Raw genomic sequence first — 21,196 nt, 5'->3', positions numbered from 1 at the left:
AACAATTAAGCATTCAAAAAACAAAACAAAAAGCCATGATTCAATATTTAGTCTATCTTCCCCACATCTCGATCACATCTTGCAGTCGAGTGGCATGGAATCGACTAATCTTTGGAAATAGAGACTGTTCTCAGATACGACATTCCAAGCATCCTGGGCATACATAAGTGTTCTGCCCATGGGCAGGTCTTTCAATGCAAACCCAGCATTCTCCAATCTTTCCTATTTTCTGCCTTCCTCTTAGTCTCCGCACATAATCCACATATCTTAATGTCGTCTATTATTTGATATCTTCTTCTGCCCCGAATTCTTCTCCCATTCACCACTCCTTCCAGTGCATCCTTCAGTAGGCAGTTTCTTTTCAACCAGTGACCCAACAAATTCCTTTTTCTCTTTCTAATCAGTTTCAGCATCATTTTTCTTCATCCACTTTTTCCAACACAACTTCATTTCTTATTCTGTCTGTCCACTTCACACGCTCCATTCTTCTCCACAGCCACATTTCAAATGCTTCTATTCATTTCTCTTCATTTCGTCGTAATGTCCATGTTTCTTCCCTATACAGAATCACACTCCACACAAAGCACTTCACTAGTCTCATCCTTAGTTCTTTTCCCAGAAGTCCGAAGAAGATGCTCCTTTTTCTGCTAAAAGCTTCCTTTGCTCACGTTTGCAGTTTTTCTTGGGTAGGATAAATGTGGGAACTTCCCGTTCCCGTGAAGAGAGTGGATGTGACTAATTGGGTCCTTCGGACTTCATTGAAATTCACTGCAGAAGTTAAATATTAGTTCTATCAGGATTTTTGACCAGATCAGATACCGGGAAATCCCAATTAGCCTTTGCCCCCAGCATCCTGGACAAGTTTCTACAAATCATCAGAAAATCTTGGAGGGGGATTGGGCCAATTTTTTAGCAAATATTTCTATACCTGTGCCTTCGTAATTCAGTCGGAATTTAGATGTTAACGTCTCAGGTTCAATTCCTCGTCACTCCTTTTCATTTTATCGTGTTTCAAGATAGTATAATGTAATAATATAAAAAGAAAGAACTAACACCAGTATTATGCAATATGTGTATTGTTCCAAACATAATATTAAATTCATGTTATTTATATCGCCAAAGAACAATACCAGAATACAAGTGATAATTTGAATATTACTTATATTGCTAAAGAACGATAACAGAATACAAATGATAACTTGAATATTATTTATATTGCTAAAGAATGATAACATAGTATAAATTATAATTTGAATATTATTTATATCACTAAAGGAGGATAACAGAATACAAATGATGACTTAAATATTATTTATGTGGCTAAAGAACGATAACAGAATACAAATAATTAATCTTGAATATTATTTATAACACTCAAAGAATGATAACAGAATATAAATAATTATATCTTGAATATTATTTATAATGCTAAAAGAACAATAACAGAATACAAATGATAACTTGAATATTATTTATATTATCTTAGAAAGCATGATGATAGAGATATTCCGATAGTCAATGTAATGTAATATAATCTAATGATATTTTATTTAGAGTTCAGTCTAATTGACATAATCACAGTTTAAAATCAATAACACTTACAAATGTAAATGATCATTGCATATTATAAAATTGAAATACAAACGTTTTCGCCCTTGGGCATCATCAGGCATTTAACTCACAATATCTTATATATCATAATAACAACTATTTACATGGTTAACTCCATGATAAAGAACAATCTGAAATTTAAATGAGTACAGGCATTAAAATTATGTACGATAAAATTGTGACTAAAATGTTGTATTGATCTTATGTTTCAAATTATAAAATTGTGATCATTAAAACAACATGATCAAAAACCATATGATTCCTCTTAAGCTTCATAATAGGCCAAATACACTTCCATTAGTTGCGAGTTTGTAGTGCGAGCATTGGTCTCAATGATTTGTCATTCCATTCAATGGTGGAATCATTCTGTAATATATATTATTTATTATGTGAGCAACTTTTATTAATGTATTCAAGTGTAAAATTTATTCAATAATAATAATAATAATAATAATAATAATAATAATAATAATAATAATAATAATAATAATAATAATGGCTTTATGTTGTTGTTTTCTAATGCCAGGCGTTTGACAATAAAGTCATTTGACCTCTTGCACTCCAATATTTTTCAAAGGTATTATTATGGCCAGCCACTGAAGCACAGATTTTGAGGTGTTCCGAATCCATTTCTTGGTTTGAGTTGCACAATGGGCAGTTAGGGGACTGATATATTCCAATTCTATGCAGGTGTTTGGCCAAACAATCATGGCCTGTTGCCAATCTAAATGCAGCTACAGACGATTTTCGTGGTAAATCGGGAATTAACTGTGGATTTTGATGCAGAGAGTTCCATTTTTTCCCTTGGGATTGAGTTATCAAATTTTGTTTGTTGAAGTCTAAGTATGTAGATTTAATAAATCTCTTCACAGAGTAATACGAGTACGTAGATTTAGTAACAGGTCTGTAAGTAGCAGTGCTGCCCTTCTTTGCTAAAGCATCTGCATTCTCGTTTCCCAGGAATAATGGCTTTATTTAACCTGGCAGAGTTAAGGCCGTAAGGCCTTCTCTTACACTCAACCAGGATTAAAACTTGTTTACATAGTTGAACATAAAACTGGATCAGAATTAAGTAATTACATTCTGATGCAATTTAGGTACATAATGACATCAAAAGAGGTAGTTACATAAAAATTTACCTCATAAAATAAAAATAAACATAGTGGAATACATATTAATGTTGTTAGAATCAAATATGAATCACATAAAAACAGAAACCGATAATTCAATAAAAAAAAATGTACACAGTAGAAATAAAAATAAACACATTAGTATACATATTAGTACTAGATTACAATTAAGTAGGATTTACATAATTAAACCAGAAACCGACAATTGAATAAAATGTACACAAAAAAATAGATTAATAATAAAAAAACAACACAGTGGGATACATATTGGCGTTAAGTGATAAATAAACACGATTTACATGATTACACAATAAAAATAAGAAACACAAAAAATAAAAATAAAAAAAATAAAAATAAATACAGTGGAACACATTCCATTAAATATTTGCAACGCGTTAGGTCTGGCAACTCATCACAAGATATTTTTCTAATTTACATTTAAAGGAAATTAAAGTTCGGCAGCCCTTGACTTCAGGCGGCAGAGAATTCCAGTGACGAGAAGTAGCAACAGTGAAAGATGACAAATAAAGAGATGATGTGTGGAGTGATATTTCTAGCATGTTATCATATTGTGACCGAGTATTTAAGTTATGATACTGAGAAAGACTGTGGAATTGGACAGATAAGTAAGAGGGAGTAGAAATGAAAATTATAAAATTATTATTTAGAATACTCACATTTAAGTTCATATATACTGCACTAGGTTATATGTATTGACTTTTTGCATTAAAACAATTTGTAGGCCTGGGTTTATCTGTAACAAGATATAAAATATCAGAATGTATGAAGTGTTGGCTGTAAAAACTATGACAATGAACGTACTTACAAGGAATTGTGGCTAACCTAGTTGCGATGCATCCTGTCGATAATGTCGTGTGAGCGACCTGTGGTTTATTTATGTTGAACTATTTTTACGCGGAAGACTATTGGGGTTATGATTAGGACTGTGTCTAGAGGTTATATAAGGGGTTTCGGATATGAACTAGGTTTTCGTTGAGAACACAATTATCTTTTAGAAATTGTTTGGTAATATAATATTCTTCGGCCAAATTTATCAGTTTTCTGTCTAATCCAAATTTTAGAATTTTCAAAGTTTTTGGGAGAGGACCCAATTCATGTCCTGTTTCAATTAGATGGGTGGCTTATGTGGATTTTCTTCTATTGTGTTTGAAATCAGCGATATGTTCATTGTATCCAATTTTAAAATTCCTTTTAGTCTGACCAATGTATTTTTGTTTGCAAGTATAACATTCCAAACTATAAATGCCATTATTGTTTAATTTATTGGATTTTTGGAATCTATTATTTAAATTGTTGTTAAGTTTGTTATCTGATTTATGTGCTATGGATATATTTTCTTTCTTAAAAAAATTAGTTAATTTATTTGATATATATTTATTCTAAGATAGCCCAAAATGTTTTCTATTGGTATTACTTTTCTGATTTGTTAAAGTGGATATGTTCTTTTGTTTTGCAATTCTTTTATTCTTATGTATTAATTTCTTACTTAAAATTTTTACTATAACCAGTCCTACATAGTGTTTTAATGCAAAAAGTCAATACATATAACCTAGTGCAGTATATATGAACTTAAATGTGAGTATTCTAAATAATAATTTTATAATTTTCATTTGAATAAATTTTCAATTTGAATACATTAATAAAAGTTGCTCACATAATAAATAATATATATTACAGAATGATTCCACCATTGAATGGAGTGACAAATCATTGAGACCAATGCTCGCACTACAAACACCCAACTAATGGAAGTGTATTTGGACTATTATGAAGTTTATGACGAATCATATGGTTTTTGATCATGTTGTTTTAATGATCACAATTTTATAATTTGAAACATAAGATCAATACAACATTTTAGTCACAAGTTTATCATACATAATTTTAATACCTGTACTCATTTCAATTTCAGATTGTTATTTATCATAAAGTTAACCATGTAAATAGTTGTTTATTATTATATACAAGATTGTAAATTTCAATTATCTGGTATGCATTCCACAGCAAAGATATGAAAAATTGTATAAGATCTTGTGAGTTAAATGCCTGATGATGCCCAAGGGCGAAAACGTTTGCATTTCAATTTTATAATATGCAATCATCATTTACATTTGTAAGTGTTATTGATTTTAAACTGTGATATGCCAATTAGACTGAACTCTAAATAAAATATCATTAGATTATATTACATTATTTATATTGCTAAAGAATGATAACAGAATATAAATTATAATTTGAATATTATTTATATCGCTAAATCATAACTTGAATATTATTTATAATGCTAAAAGAATGATAACAAAATATAAATAACTTGAATATTATTTATATCGGTAGAGAATGATAATAGAATATAAATAGTAACTTGAATATTATTTATAATGCTAAAGAACGATAACAAAATATAAATTATAATTTGAATATTATTTATATCGCTAAAGAACGATTAAAAAATAAAGTGGAAACTCAAACAAGGCCCAAACTTACTACCTTCGAATCATTAAGCGAGCACTCTACTGCTGGTCTACAAGACGCAGCTATGGAATAATTCCATAGTTCCAGAACTGCTTCTACAAGCACATGCATCGTGTAACATCGCCATGACCCAAAGTGGACTTAGAAAATATTCGCTGTTCACAAGTGCGGCCATTTTTTTTTTTGACAACTGTACAGTCAAGAGGTAGACTACCTAAGACTGAGCAAAAAGATTCAAGGTTTGACGGAAGTAATCATTTTGTGGCATCTCAAGATAAACAAACTCAATGCAGACAGTATCACACAAAGACAACAACAAGATACATGAAATGTGATGTTGGTGTACATGTAAAATGTTTTCTCACATATCACATACCAGAAACAATCCTGAAAATCACAATAATCTCATCGTGTGTGAGTGATATAATTTTGTGTTAATCTGATGTATTGTTAAGCTAAACAATTTATATATGTTAGTGCTAAAACGATTTATGTCGTATAATGTTTTTGTATGCTGACATGACTGACGTCCTATATATAGGACACTGAAAATCTCGGATACTATCAAGATAAAAAATATAAAAACAGCTTTGCTATCTTATATCAATTACAATTACATAATTCATACAAAAAAATCATATTTTTTTAACAAAAAATAATTCAGCCTTATCTGGGTTAATAACATATTGCTATTTTACGAAACAAAAAGTCACTTATTTTGAAATTCTTGCTCCCGTTGAGGCTGCCATATATTACCTGAGATTCGCCTTACGGTTCGAATACCTTGGAAAACCCCAAGCGGGAATCAAACCTGTGCCCAATCGACAGGCAAGCGTCTTAGTTGACTGAGCTATGCCGGTGGCTTACCATGTTCTCAAATTGTGATTTTTAATTAGTTTATTTTGCAATGCTATGGTTACCTTGCACCTGAGAGAAATGAAGGTTATAATGCAAGCAAAATGAGTCCAGGGTTCAGTGCCGAAAGTTACTCAGCATTTGCTCTTATTGGGTTGAGGAAAAACCCTGGAAAACCTCTATCAGGTACCTTGTCCCAACCGGGATTCGAACCTGGGCCTGTGGTTTCGCAGTTCGACATGTAGACCACTACGCTATGCTGTGTTCTCAAATAATTGTGGTAACTGTTCCATAATTTATTCAATTACAACATGATGTGTTACAAGATTTAGGTTTCATTGTTTCTAAAGTAATAACAGCATCATTACAGGACACAAGACTGTTAGAGGCAAGCAAGGGTAGCTTCCTATTTCCACCAATTTCATAGTGGGCCACATCTTAACAATGAAAATGTGCAATATTTTCGCGTTCTTTCATTTTCATGGTCAATCTAATTACGAGCAAAATTAATTAAGAACATATAAATGACATTTCCTGGGGTTTAAAATATGATCATATACGTGTGAAAACCTAGTAAGTGAAAAACGTACATCCAAAATAGATTTAACATCGAAAGTATAGGAATTTCGTATAAAGCAAGTTTTACCGTATATAGGTTACTTTCTATTAATTTCAGTGTTCTGGGGCTTAGCCTGTAAAATTAATTTATTTCCTCGTTTGTTGCTTGGTCAAAACTTTCAGATTCCACTTGTTTTCACTGTACACATGTTTGTTATATCTGATCGATAGAAAGCATGAAATAATTGCAAACTGATAATATTTTGTTATCTACAATAAATCGACAGAAAGTCATGATTGGTTAATATCTAATAATTTGTTGCATTATTGGTCTACTCATACATCAAATGACTACTGTATTAAGTGGAAAAGTCATTATAATTATCATTATCATTATTCTGATTACATAAGTATATCATCATCATCATCATCATATTAATCCAGACCCTAATGGCAACTTACTTTTAAAACGATATGCTGTTTCTATTCTTCCCATAACAACTATGCTGCATCTAGTATTTGTTGACTCATCTGAACACACACTGGAAGAACTATCAGAATCTTCAGCTGATGAATCACATAAAAGTTGCTCATTCTTCTTTTTTCTTCGTATTTTTATTTTAAGGAGAAGTGACAGTGTCTTGTGTTTATCACCACAAGCTGGCTTACTAAAGGCATCATCAGGACGAAATCGAAGCTCCAATCTTCTGTTTCTCAATGAATATGTCTGAAAAGGAAAACGTAATTATAATGAATATGGATATGGTTCATTGTCACACAACATATTCGGTCTTGCTGACCCTTCACATTCCAGTGTACAGGTCATCATTCCCTTTCATTACACTACATAGTACATATTTATGTATAAAGTGACCAACTGCTCTTCTCCTCTCTTATTAATCGTCTATGTCCATTCACTTCATTTATTTACTCAACACCTTCTATGTTTCATATGTATCATCTTACCACTATACTATCATTCTACCACTAATCATTTTCTACTTCTCTCCAACGATTTCTTTTATTTCCTATCCATTTCATTCACCATTTAATTCTTTCTCCAATTTTCTCTTCTACTCCTATCATTTGTAAATGTTAACTCTTCACTGTTTTATTCCTATTGTAACATTCAATCTATTTTATAATTAATAGGTTGAAAAGAAACTGCAAATCCTGAAAAGGTTAGCTGGTGCTAAATGGGGCTGCTCAAGGAGAGTCCTTAATACAACATACAAAATGTATATTAAACCAAACCTCTTGTACTGTTCTGAAGCTTTAATAAAAGCAGCAAATGCTAACATCAATAAACTTGAACAAATACAAAATCAGGCTCTTCGCCTAATCACAGGAGCAGTTAAATCCACACCTGTTGATGCCCTGCTTGCCTTAACACGGATCCCATCAATAACAACAAAAATAGAAGAACAAGCACTGCTCCAACATGAGAAAATGTTACAACTGCCAAACTCTAAATGGACAGAAAAGAACCTCCCTTCTTCAATCCTTAAAACTCATAGTAGTTTCCTAGAAAAGGTAACACAGATTAAATCCAAACTGAGCATTCCTAACACAAGAGAAAATTTACTTATAAGAGAAAATCCATTGGAATTATTGCAACCTACCTTCAGTTTGGAATTAACAGAGGAAATAAGTAAATCAGACACACCAAAAGAAATACAAAAACTTCTAGCACTGGAAACGATCAATACTAGATACCCTACAGAAGAATGGCTACACATATATCCTGATGGATTAACCACAGAAAACCTTACTGGAGCTGGAGTTACATGTACACATTTTTCCTTTTATCATTCTGTTGGCAGACAAAACAAATTATGATGGTGAAATAGAGGCTATACACATTGCTCTCCGACAATTATTAAATCTTCCCTTAAATAAATATAACAAGACAGTAATTCTTTCAGATTCTAAAGCTGCAATTAAGGGAATATGTTCAAATGCTACAAAGAAGTCAACAAAAATAAGAGAATGCTACAAAATGTTAACACAACTCCAAAAAGTTAATAAGATTGTCCGTCTCCAATGGATTCCAGCACACTGTGGAGTCATGGGGAATGAAATCGCAGACACACTTGCCAAGAAAGGCACAACAATAAAACAAAAATCTAAATTTAATTTCTCATATTCCTCAATAAAACGCTTGATCACTACAAAATTTTCTCATTCATACCTGTAAGAAATAGAATCAAATGCTAAAGACAAAAAATGGATTACACTACTTTCCAACCCAGATATAATCCCCCAGAGACCAAGAAAAACAGCAGTTGCAACCTTCAGACTATTGACAAATCATGACTGTCTAGCAAGTCATCTCTACAGAATAGGTATCTCAGCTTCACCCATATGTGTCCTGTATAACGATCCAGCAGAAATGAATGAAGACCACTTGAAGACCTGTGAAGCATTAAGATCAGAAGAAACTACAGTTCAAAAGTATTGGAAAGCACGACTGCTAATGGCTTCATTGCCAAATGCAAGGCACTAGACAACAACAACATAATTAATATATAATTTTAAATGATTCAACTTAACCATCATAGATATCGTCATCATATTGCTAAAATAATTTGTGAAAATGATCTTAACAAAAAACAAATTACCTGTTATTTCGAAAAATTACTGAGACGCTTATCATTGTACTTCCTAGCTACATTATATGTGCTCTGGTAATGCATCCTTGATGGAATTTTTTCATACAATGAACTGAATCATTCACCCAAACAAAGTTGTAACCACATTTTTATTGAATATGAGTTAAAAATGAACTGCATTATGTCTTTCCTCCTGCATGCAATAGGAAACTTTGTTTTTGCCTAAATCAACAATTGGCACCATTATAGATACTTGAAATTATTGTTTAATAGAATATTATAATTTTTACAACTTTTTTACTTTCCTGTAAAACTTACTTTGTTGGTTAGAACATTCTTCAGGTGAATGATTCCTTTATTAAAGAAGAATGAAAAAAGTTTTCTTTGAAACAAGTGTACCAAACACTCATACGTTAATACAAAATATTTGTACTTGAATTTTTCTTATCCCTGCAACAGACTGCAGAAAGATGATCTGTTTTATTACTGTTTCAATGAAATAAATGAGCTTCGACTTGCATCACAAGAGTATAGTTTTCTGAGAAGTTTAAACTAATAACAGCTTTGTTTTCTTTAATATTTCTTCAAGGTAACTGATTATTTAAGGACTCAAGGCAGCTCACTGCTGTTGATATTACTGTATTAAACTTTATTAGTATGTAATATTTTTATACCATCCTAGCATTATAAACAGGTTGTTACTACATCGAAAATTGTGAGTTCAACTCATTTTTCATCATAATGATATAAAAGACAATGCTTTTATCACTGAAGAAATAAACTTGGTAATATCACAGCTACATAATTCTGCTACAGGAGAATATGAAATCCATAACAGCATGTTATTAAATTCCTCTGATAAAATTAGGCAAGAAATTCTCAATCTCTTCAATAATATTCGGAAAACAGGCTTTTATCCTAAAACTTGGAAAAATGCAATTGTAATTCCTATTCTCAAACCAGGTAAAGACAAATTGGACTCTAAACCATATAGACTGATACCTTTAACATCCTGCATTTCTAAATTACTGGAATGCATTGTTCACAAAAGATTAACCTGGAGACTTGAAACTTTAAATCTTTTAAGCCCATATCATTTTGGCTTTAGACCTCATGTGACACAAATGAAGCTCTATTATATTTTGCTCAAGAAATTTATAAAGGTTTCACAGGAAAGAACACTACATTAGATGTAATGATAGACATTGAAGCTGCTCTTGATAATACTCCTCACAGATCCATTTTATTACATCTATGAAACTTGGTATCAAAGGCAGAATGCTAAGATTTCTATATTCTTTTCTTAATGAAAGAACAATTCAAAACTCAGCAAATAATCATTTATCTTCATCCAAAATCTTACAGGTGGTATACCTCAAAGTTCTGTATTAAGCCCAAATTTATTTAATATAATGTTACATGATTTACCTGATGTTGTTCCACCTGAGGTAAAAATATGTATCTATGCAGATGATGTTACAATGTGGGCTACGAACAACGATCCAAATGAATCATTAAGAGTTATACAAACAGCTGTAAATAATATCAGTCATTGGGCATCCAAATTGAATCTATCTCACAATCAAAAACTGAATATATTGTCTTCACAAGGAGATACAGCTTAAAAACTATAAACTTCATATTTGAATAATCAAGAAATTCAGTACAATCCAACTCCTAAGATCCTAGAATTAATTTTTGATGAAAAACTTCTATGGAAAACACATTTAACCAATGTTGCTTCGCAGTGTCTACCACGATTAAATCTCTTGAATATCATAGCTAATAGGAAATGGGGATCAGATATCACGATAATGCGTCTGTTTTAATGTTTATATACGATCAAAATTGACCTATGGATGTGAAATATGGGGAGGAGCATCAGCAACTCATCTACAAAAAAGCTTGTTCTTCAAAACTCAGCCTTCAGATTATACCTAGGAGTACCAAAAACCACATCAACTGTTGCCCTAGAAATTGAATGTATAATTCAACCGATCAGACACTATGTATTACAAAAAGATCTTTAAATACATTTAAAATTGCACATTTCATGCAGATCTCAGATGTTTTTCAAACTGTCAGATAATGTCCTGTGTATTTTCTATAAAATAAACAAAGAATAAATGCCAATCTATATCACAGACATAATCATTACTAAACTCCAGTTGTGAACGAAATTCCTCCATGGAAATGGGTGATTCCAGAACTTAGCATACAAATTCCAGGAAATCATCCCAAAAATGATCCTCCATACATTCCTAAGTTAGATGCCATGGAACTAATCTGCAGCACATATAAGGATCAGCTTCAAATTTATAGAGCTGGATTTCTAAACCCTGATGATAGGACACCAGGAGCAGCATATTATATTCCAAAATATCAACGAAGTTACTTCATACCATGTTTATTCTCCTCCAGTTTTGACACTGAATTGCTAGCTATTGATGCTGGTCTTCAGTGTGCTACTCAAATTTCTGAAAAATCTATTTGCATACTTACGGACTCCAAGGGGACTATATTTAATATAATCAAATATGTACCAAACCTATACGCACATAGAATTATTCCAATTCAGAAACAACGAAGTAAACTAAAAAAACTCCAAAAGGAAATAACATTTCAATGGATATCTAGCCATTGTCGTATATCTGGAAACGAGAAAGTTGATAACATTGCGACACAGGCAACACATTTGCAACCAAGACCTCTTCAAGTGATATCTCTATCCAATGCCTTTGCTTCAGTAAAGTTCCATTTTATAAACCTATGGATCAACAATAGGAAAAATTTTACAGTCCATACAAAAGAAACCAAATGATCTGGAAATGTACAAAAACTTGTCCAGACATGTTCAAACATTTTTAACAAGAGCCAGAACAGGTCACATTGTCACACATTGTATAATCGCCGCGCCAGCCTGAGTAATGACCGGTGAGGCTTTGATATTTATAAGTCATTGTTTGTCGCTTCTGATTGTGGTTCTTTCAGTCCCACCGTTCCAATCATATTCTACAAAAAACTGTTGCCGCCAATGGCAATCCAGGATTGAATTTTGATGTGTACATATCAAGTCCACGTGGAGTAAGAACCAAGGTTGCCATTTTTAATAACAAATGTTCGTTCAATTTAGTAAAGCATTTCAAGTGGAAGTTGTAAGTTGGTGTTAATATTTAAGATGTGGAGGTCGTGGGAAGGCGATGATGAAGTTGAAAGTAATGTAAATGCGTATGTTCCTTCAACTAGTAGAAGTAAGACAATTACAGGTAGCAAATGAATAAACATTCTCAGAAAATAATTTGTAATGTGTATACCTACGTCAAAAGTAATAAATTGGGCAAGGGACCAATTCCAGAGACCGCAAAAGCTGTTGGATTAAGTAGGCAAGCCGTAAGCAGAGTTGTAAAAAGAGGTCCTAAAACACCCAAAAAATGTAAAAATAAAAAACAGAAATTTAAAAAAGTTGATAACTTCACCTGCGATCTGATTCGTTGAACTGTGTATGATTTTTTAAAAAATGGACAGTCGCCAACAGTTAGTGAAATATTCATAGACCTTCAACACAAGTGTGAATTCCCCTACAAAGAAACAACACTGAGAGAATTATTGAAAAAGTTAGGATTCAGGTTCCGAATTCTTAACAAAAGACGCGTGATAATGGAGTCATCGAGAATAGTAACGTGGAGGTACAAATATTTGAACACACTTCGTTCTAAAAGATCGGCAGGCCATAAAATTATATTTTTGGACGAGACATGGTATGACACCCATGATGTCCCCAAAAGAGGTTGGGATGATGGGAGTTGCTCATGTGCCTTCAGTGCCCCTGTATCTCGCGGGAAACGAATTATGGTAGTAGTGACGGCTGGGTTCCAAATTGTTTGTTCCTTTCAGCTAGAAATATAGGTGATTCCAAAGCAGATTCACATGATGAAATGAATTCTGAAATTTTCGAGGACTGGTTTACAACCAAATTAACGAAAAATCTTCCAACAAGCCCTCCATGTATAATTGTAACGAATAACGCTGCTTATCATTCCAGGCTACAGTTTAGGCTGCCAAATAGATCCACAAGAAAGGATGATATTATTAGCTTCATGGTGCACTAGAAGTACGTAATCCATTCCCCACTATATATGTATTGCTTGAAGTTATAAAAGAAGATAATATCAGTAGAAAGTTTGTCATTGACAAAATTGCAAGAGATTTCGGCCATGAGGGTTTGCGGTTGCCCCCCATATCACTGTAATTTAAATGCTATTGAACTTATTTGGGCGTGCTTAAAACATGAAGTTCGAAAAAGAAATGTGACTCCATCACGTAGTGACAGTGTATGCAGAACTATACGAGAATGTGTTGAACTTATAAATTTGGAATTGTGGACAAAGTGTGTTAACAGGACAAGAGAAATAGAATGCCAATATATTGTTCGCGACTCTGAAAACGACAGAGACTAGTTCATTATAAGCATAGGTGACAGTGACAGTGAAGGAAGCAGTTCAGATGAAAGCTAGGATGTCAGGTAATTAATAACTGTAATTTATATATTTATTTAATTAATGTAGTTAGATAGCATGAAAGTATTATTATTATTATTATTATTATTATTATTAGTTATGAAGTAGTCGTGTTTCTCGTTTGTACGCCCTGCAGTTTGAAAAAAACGCGACAACGTCGCTTTAGAACAGTATGCAATCAACATGTCTTTTATTGTTGTTAACCTTTTCTTTGATCTGCCGGTCGTTACTCTGGCTGGCGCGGTGATAATACCTACACCGATTGCACCTTTCTGATACTCCTACTTGTCTGTGGTGTAATAATTATGATGAAGATCTGGAACACATTCTTCTATACTATCCATCCATAAACCACAAAAGTAGTAAATTAAAATCATCAGAGTACAAGTTGCAGAAGACACAGCCCTGCATTATATACTGACTACACCCCAACTCTGGCTATTAGTAACAGGCATCTATAATGAACACCAATCAAAATACTCATTTCCCATGAAAAACAAAAATTGTATAGACTACAGTGGACTTCATGCTGTCAGCAAACAGCTGGATACATTAAGAAGATTGATTGATTGAAAATCGTGCATAATTGGCTTATTTAGCATGTGTGCCGGTAAAAGCAATGACGATTTGCTATGACATAATACTGGAATGCTTGCTATCTTGGTTATCGCTTCTATGTGCAACGTAACTAGAAATTAAATGCAGGACAGAAGGTAAGTTATCATTTATTTAAAATCTTTAACAATTTTGTATTACTTTTATACTATCACATAAAACAGTTCTGTGGTTCAGAGAAACTATATTAATAAAATAAAGGAACCTTTGTAACATAACCTGCAAGGTCATCCATTACTCTTTACTCAATGCCAAGGCCAGGAGTAACTAATTGATACGAACATATGAAGACAATTTGTCAGCTATGAGTCCTGAATTGAATTTCTTTCATAGTTTCTTTCCTGCAATGCTAAGATGCCATTAAATGTTGTATCCAACTCGTGGATAATTTTATTGCGACACTCATGGATAATCTTATTATGACACTCATGGACACTCGTGAAAATTGTCGCACTCACCAATCGTTTGTGAGGCAAACATTCACTTATGCCATAATCATCAAGATTATCCATTTGTTGCATTAATTAACTATTATCAGTTCCTCTTTCGATCTTTTATCAGTTTTATCTTGAACAGTACAGTTCTTGCATTTAAACATATCTTCAACAGTACAGTTCTTGCATTTAAACAAACATCACTCTGAAGTTGGAGACATATACTGAATTCTGGTAGATCCCAAATATAATTTACAGTTGTGCTGTGCAAGTAGCTATACATGTTTCACTGACTGTAAGGAAACTGCTTCCATCTGAAAAGACAACATTCAAGACAAAACACGTAACACACAAAACATGGGACCCTGCCCTTATATTAGAGAAATAAATATCCCACTATCTACTCAGAAGATAATTACTAACATTCACAACAATTTCAATAGGCTATATGCGTTGGTGTGCTTGAGATTGGAAGCCATAGATAGGGTAAACAGTCAAATTCTAAATTAAGGAGCTAGGTACCCTCAGATATCATTTAACCCTGAAGATGAGGAAGATGAACATCCTCGAAACGTCGGTGGATCACCAACTTATGACCTGGCTGGAAGCCCGAGAAAATTTCGAATTATCACGTCGCCAGGAAAGCTTCAGTAGTTAGTCAAATTCTATTCTCTTCAGCACCAAGAATTGTTTAAAAATCTAATCTAAGATTTTGTTTCTCACCGTAGAAATGTTCTGTAAACCTCCCAACGTTCTGATAGCCTTCTCTTCATTTTCAACAACTCCTGGATATTCAACAAGAATCAACTTCCTGTCAAATCTATGAATGTCGATCTCGTCTTCAGTATTCATGGTATTCTGCAAACCAAAAAATGTAACATATCGCTACTGTAATATGAAAGCTTAACATGTCATATCTAACTTACTCTAAGTTTATCTAATTACACAAACTGGATTATCTCGAACATAGTGCAGGTAAAACGGTACACAATTATTATTTCATAAAACTAAATGAACTGTAACCACCTGCAATCAAAATGACAGTTTATTATTATTACACTTCATTTAGAATTTTGGAACATCGTTTGTATTTTGTTTGCAAATAGACAGGTTATGTAAGTCTTAACATTAAAGCATACTGTATTCAACCGACAGTACAATTTACAACTGCAGTAAAGCAGAAACATAGTGTAGGCCTACACATGAACATTGTTCCAATTAATCTAACCTACGGACTGATACTAAACCTTCACAAAATTAGTAACCCAAAACAATGAAATGTAAGTATAAAAATATTCATTTTCATGTAGAATACATAAACATAATGAAAATATTGATAACACCTTCTAATCTAAACCTAAGTTAACCTATACTGGTACTAAAAAAAGTGTATTGTTACACGAAAAAAAAAAAAATGTTATTTACACTAACACATATGACGACAATTCAAGAGTATGATCGCAAAACTTAGTCAGTCCATTTTTATGATTTATACATACATACATACATAGTCTATATGATTCTTTTTAAATCTCAATCATTATATTTTAAGCTTTTCTTCCAAAACAACGCCAATCCTCGTCTAAAAGTTCGTGTTATTGCGTATGTACTTGAAAACTCGCTCAGTCATAATCGGTGGACTGAATGCATTTTGGGATCACACTCTTCAATTTCTTTTTATTGCAGGACTCTTTTAATTTGTTGTTATTTGCCTCTACTCTATGAGCAGCTCATAGATATTGCTAGTGCTGAGAATTGTTGACCATTTAGTTCATCAGAGACTATCCAGAGAGCATCACAGGCAGTGGGTCCACATTACCATTATAGTGAAAGATAATGAAGAATTGTTGGGACATCACACAGAAACTGGAATATCCGGAGGAAACCCTGTGTTGTCTGGGCCATGGGCTTTCCAGCACGAGTTATAAATTCAGGTAGAATGGGATTTGAATCAAGGCCTTCTAGCTTATAAGCCCAGTGCCTAAGAGTAAATTTACACTGCAACCTCACTGCTGGCAACTCAGCACTTCACTGTGGGATGCTCACCAGAGAACATTTACCCTGCAGCTGTTCACATCGCTATAGTTTAGTATAGTCAAGGTTTTCGTACCAAGTGGAACAATGATCTCGTCATCTGATAACAGTGACAGTCATTCATTATCTATTTATAGCAGTGTCAAAAAGGAATCCCTTACATTTCCTATGTTGATTTTGCAACAGGCAATAAAACTGTTCATCACTAACAATCGAGAGTTGCTCTGAGGAAGAGAGTAAAGATTCCCAAGTGATGATATAATAATAATAATAATAATAATAATAATAATAATAATAATAATAATAATAATAATATTTATTTATTCTGGTTACGTTAAGGCCATTAGGTCTTCTCTTCCACTTAGCCAGAAACAAAAGAAGCTGATGCAATTTGCAGTAGTACAAGTTAGTGATTACAGACTAATATTTAAAAAACACTAAAAAAATTGATATAGTCATACAAGCACAAGTTGAGTAAAATAATGCAAACATACTAAATAATAATTACAAAATATTATAAGGCTTAGAAGTTACAGTCAATGAATATGCAAGTGGTAAGGGAATCAATATTACAAATTACAAGAATTATAAATTCCAACAAAAATTATAACTATACAACACTGAGGAAAATTATATATAATTATACACATACCCACAAAGCAAAATTAAACATGAATGAGGAATGAGCCGTGCCCACGACCACGGCCGTTCATCTAGTACGTCACTTCATCCGTCAGAGCGCTCTCAGACGTCATAGTATAGATAGCGCTATCAATCCCTTCATTTGTTCTTTCCGAATAACCCTATTCGCCGGTTCATTATGTCTCACGAGGATAGAGGGGGAGAGAGTTTACCTGTTTTAATGGAGATACACGGAGCGTCACTCGGGTTCCAGTACGCGGCAGATACACTTAACAAGACTTAGGCTCTTGTACGCGGGAGATATACGGAAACAGTTGGCTCAGATTCAAGCTCTCGTACGTGGCAGAAACATTTAACAAGACTTAGGATTTTGGTACGCGGCAGATATAGACAACGTGACTCGGGCTTTGTACGTGTTGGAGATAGATCAGTGGAGTAGTTGTATTGCGTCGTGTGTGTTTTGGGATTTTAGTGGATTGTAGTTTGAAACATCGCTTGCTAGTGATACGTCTTGGGGGCAAGTTTTAGTATTTGCATTGAGTAACATATTTGTGAGATATATGTGTTTGAGGTAAATTGTATTTGGGAATTATGTAATGAGATTTGATTTGAAACGTGAGTTCATGTTCCGAGACGGTTACAGTGATAAAGCAGCGATTACGGTCTCACATATTGTTTTAGTGTATTCCCTGCTCCATTTGATTATTGGTTTCCTTCGCCGCTATTTTGTTATCATATGCGTCGAGTTTTGTTGCTATTTAAACGACCCTTGAGATTGGAATTATCGTCCGTTACTTATTACGTGTATCTGTCTCCATCCCTCTCTCTCTCCATTGGGTGTTCATTTTGTAAAGTGCAGAGATTTGTGTTAGTGCAATTTGCACAGAGTATGTGAGCAATATGTGCAATGGGTAATGTATAGTGATCAGTCATGTAATGTCTTATCCTGGGTAGAGTTTCTCTCTTATTGAGTGTATATGTATTTATAGTTTGGTTACTCAGATTGAGTGGTATCTATGCTCGAATGGATCATGTATTAAGTTAATGTGCCGGCTGGGTGTTGTGTTCAGATTCATACTCAGATAGTTAATATATATATATATATATATATATATATATATATATATATATATATATTTAAAGAGTGATTCATGAACATATGGCTAATAGGTTAGTCACTGATTGTCGAGAGACGGCTATATTAGATTGTTTAATCACTTATAAGTGTGTTGGCCTCAGCCTTGTGATACTTACATGATTTACATATCCTGGGGATATCATTTCAGATTAGTTTGTCCTATTTTCATTCACCCACTTCATATTTGTTATTTCATTTTTCATTTATGTACATTGTTACTTATTATTGTTAATTATATTTGTTTTACAAATTCACACTATTCATTTTCTAAAAGTCTTCCACTGCGCACATCCAATCCTTCCAATGTGCCATCCACCTGGCGAAAGCAGCCAATATAAGAAAGATAAAGAGGAGGAGTGGAAGATCGTACAGCCGCCCTCCTCCACAACAGGAAGAAAGAAAACATTTGCAGAAAAATTAGTAAAATATGTACTAACAATTTGTAGGTAGGTCCTCCAATCTCTATACAATGTTAGTAAGGAAGGACTGAAATTAGTTAAAGGGATACGCGCTTGGTTTCACAAGTAAAGAAACTTCATTGGAGGGTTGGGTTCAGGAAGCCTGACTGACATACTCCCCCAATTAGTGAAACCATGGACAAAGATACCGCCAGGAAGCTGCCTAGAATGCTGTGTTGTGAATTTTCCATTTTTTGAAAGAATATTCCTGCCACTGCATTAGTTTCACTTGTGTCTTAGTAACAGCGTGTTGTGGTCTCAAGCAGTACGACAGACAATAGTGATTGTACAATGTTTAATTTCTTTCGGCTGTGGACAAAGTATAATAATAGTGAAGTGCCAACAGATGAAGTACCTCCACAGCCACAACCAGGGCCTTCTTCTGAATGGACGCCGACTAAGCATAAGAATTGTAATAAATTGCCAATAGGAAAGGGGGCGAAGTTACGGAAACAAAGTGTACTAATAGTGCAAAAAGGTTAATAACTTTATTAGAAGACTAATTGAAAATGGTGGGGTTTTGAAAAGGAGAAATATTAATCAATTGGTGGAAGAAGCGACAGGCTTCAATTTAAGAAACATAAAAAGAATCTCAAATATTGAAGATCCGTCGACATATCACACTTCGGAAAAAAAGAGAAAACAAGGAAGCCATCCATTTGAAAAAAAATCGATGATTTTACACGTGATCTGGTGCGCCAAACAGTGTATGAATGCTACAAGAACGGAATGTCACCAACAGTAGAGTCCATAACATATGCTATTCAGGAGAAAACTAGTGGCACTTAATACGAATTTCCTTATGGAAAAGTACTGTTCGCAATTACTCCGAAGTAAGGGGTTTCACATAAGACAGTGCAAAGAAAACCCACTAGACCTGAAGCCTGTGACATCATTGCCTGGAGGTACTCATATCTCGAGCAGATAAGACAGCTGCATTTACAAGGCTACGATGATGTGTATTCAGATGAAACCTGGTATGATAGTCATATGTGTCACATGAAAAACTGGACAGACAACTCTGAAAACTGTGTGGTACTGATGTCAGGTGCAAAGGGTGACAGAATTGTTATTGTGCACTGTGGGAGACGTTTTGGTTTCATCGATGGTGCTCTAGCTGTCACTCACAAGAAAATGGCAGATGCACCTGCAGATTATCATGGCACAATGAACTCCGAAATTTTCGAAGAGTGGTTCGAAAATAGTATACTGAAAATGCTACAGGAGCCCTATGTAATCGTATGTGACAATGCACTTTATCACAGCCAAATCCTTAACCCGCGTCCTAATTTCTCCTGGAGAAAGCCTGAAATCCTTCAGTACATGGCCAATCACAACATTCCCATTCCCAATCCTGTCCCAATAATACCACAGCTTTCGCAGATTACTGAACAGCAGTTACCACCAGCAGAGAGAATTAAGAGGTATGCCATCGATGAAATCGCAGCTCGTTATGGACACATAGTCCTAAGACTCCCACCATATCATTGTGTCCTGAATCCTATAGAATTCATTTGGTCTCAAGTGAAGTGGAAAGTACAGTCTTAAAGCATGTCTCCTAGAAGATCTAGGCCTAGTTAAAGTTTTAGAAAGTGCATGTGAAAGTGTTACAAAGGAACATTGGCAGAATTACATTAGATATGTAGAAGAAATTGAAGAAACCTACCGTTTGCTGAATCCTGTGTTCAACAGCAAAGTGGTAATCGCATTAAATGACTCAACAGATGACTCAGAGGAGGAGAATTAAATGGCTTATTAGATACAGAGTCGGTAATTTTGCCCAGGGACCCTCTCTTTCAGGGTTTGGAGTTCTTTAACATGCAATACATTTACACCATGGAACTAATTGCTTTACTTTCCTTCCAAAGGAAGGCATGCTGCGGACTTTTACGCCCACTTCTTGAGCTGGGTTTGATCCCGCATCGCTTCGATTTAATGACAGGCATGCTAACCACTCAATCATCGGTGATGACCTGTTGTTATAATAATAATAATAATAATGATGATGATGTGGTAATATAATTGTAATACAGTATAACAATAATAATATTTTATTATTATTATTATTATTATTATTATTATTATTATGCAGTTGA

At 33.8% G+C, this 21,196-nt stretch overlaps 1 protein-coding gene across 11 annotated transcripts in view; it reads right to left on the bottom strand.

Moving 5' to 3' along the window:
• Window positions 1-21,196, bottom strand: part of l(2)37Cd (general transcription factor IIIC subunit l(2)37Cd) — a 126,391-nt gene that overhangs the window by 78,392 nt on the left and 26,803 nt on the right. For 10 of the 11 annotated variants that reach the window (XM_069843191.1, XM_069843193.1, XM_069843188.1 and 7 more), the window contains 2 exons: window positions 15,552-15,686; window positions 7,113-7,377 (listed from right to left, as the gene is read on the bottom strand). In XM_069843191.1, the coding sequence (XP_069699292.1) occupies window positions 7,113-7,377; window positions 15,552-15,680 (394 nt within the window). In that variant the 5' untranslated portion in view covers window positions 15,681-15,686. Of the gene's footprint in view, window positions 1-7,112; window positions 7,378-14,852; window positions 14,996-15,551; window positions 15,687-21,196 lie in introns of those variants that run through there. The other variant, XM_069843195.1, reaches the window with a different exon arrangement.

This window comes from Periplaneta americana, chromosome 13 (genome assembly GCF_040183065.1).
Source record: "Periplaneta americana isolate PAMFEO1 chromosome 13, P.americana_PAMFEO1_priV1, whole genome shotgun sequence".
In the NCBI taxonomy this organism is placed as follows: domain Eukaryota; kingdom Metazoa; phylum Arthropoda; class Insecta; order Blattodea; family Blattidae; genus Periplaneta; species Periplaneta americana.
The sequence above is the reverse complement of the archived record's forward strand: the minus strand, read 5'-3'. Positions and strand labels throughout refer to the sequence as shown.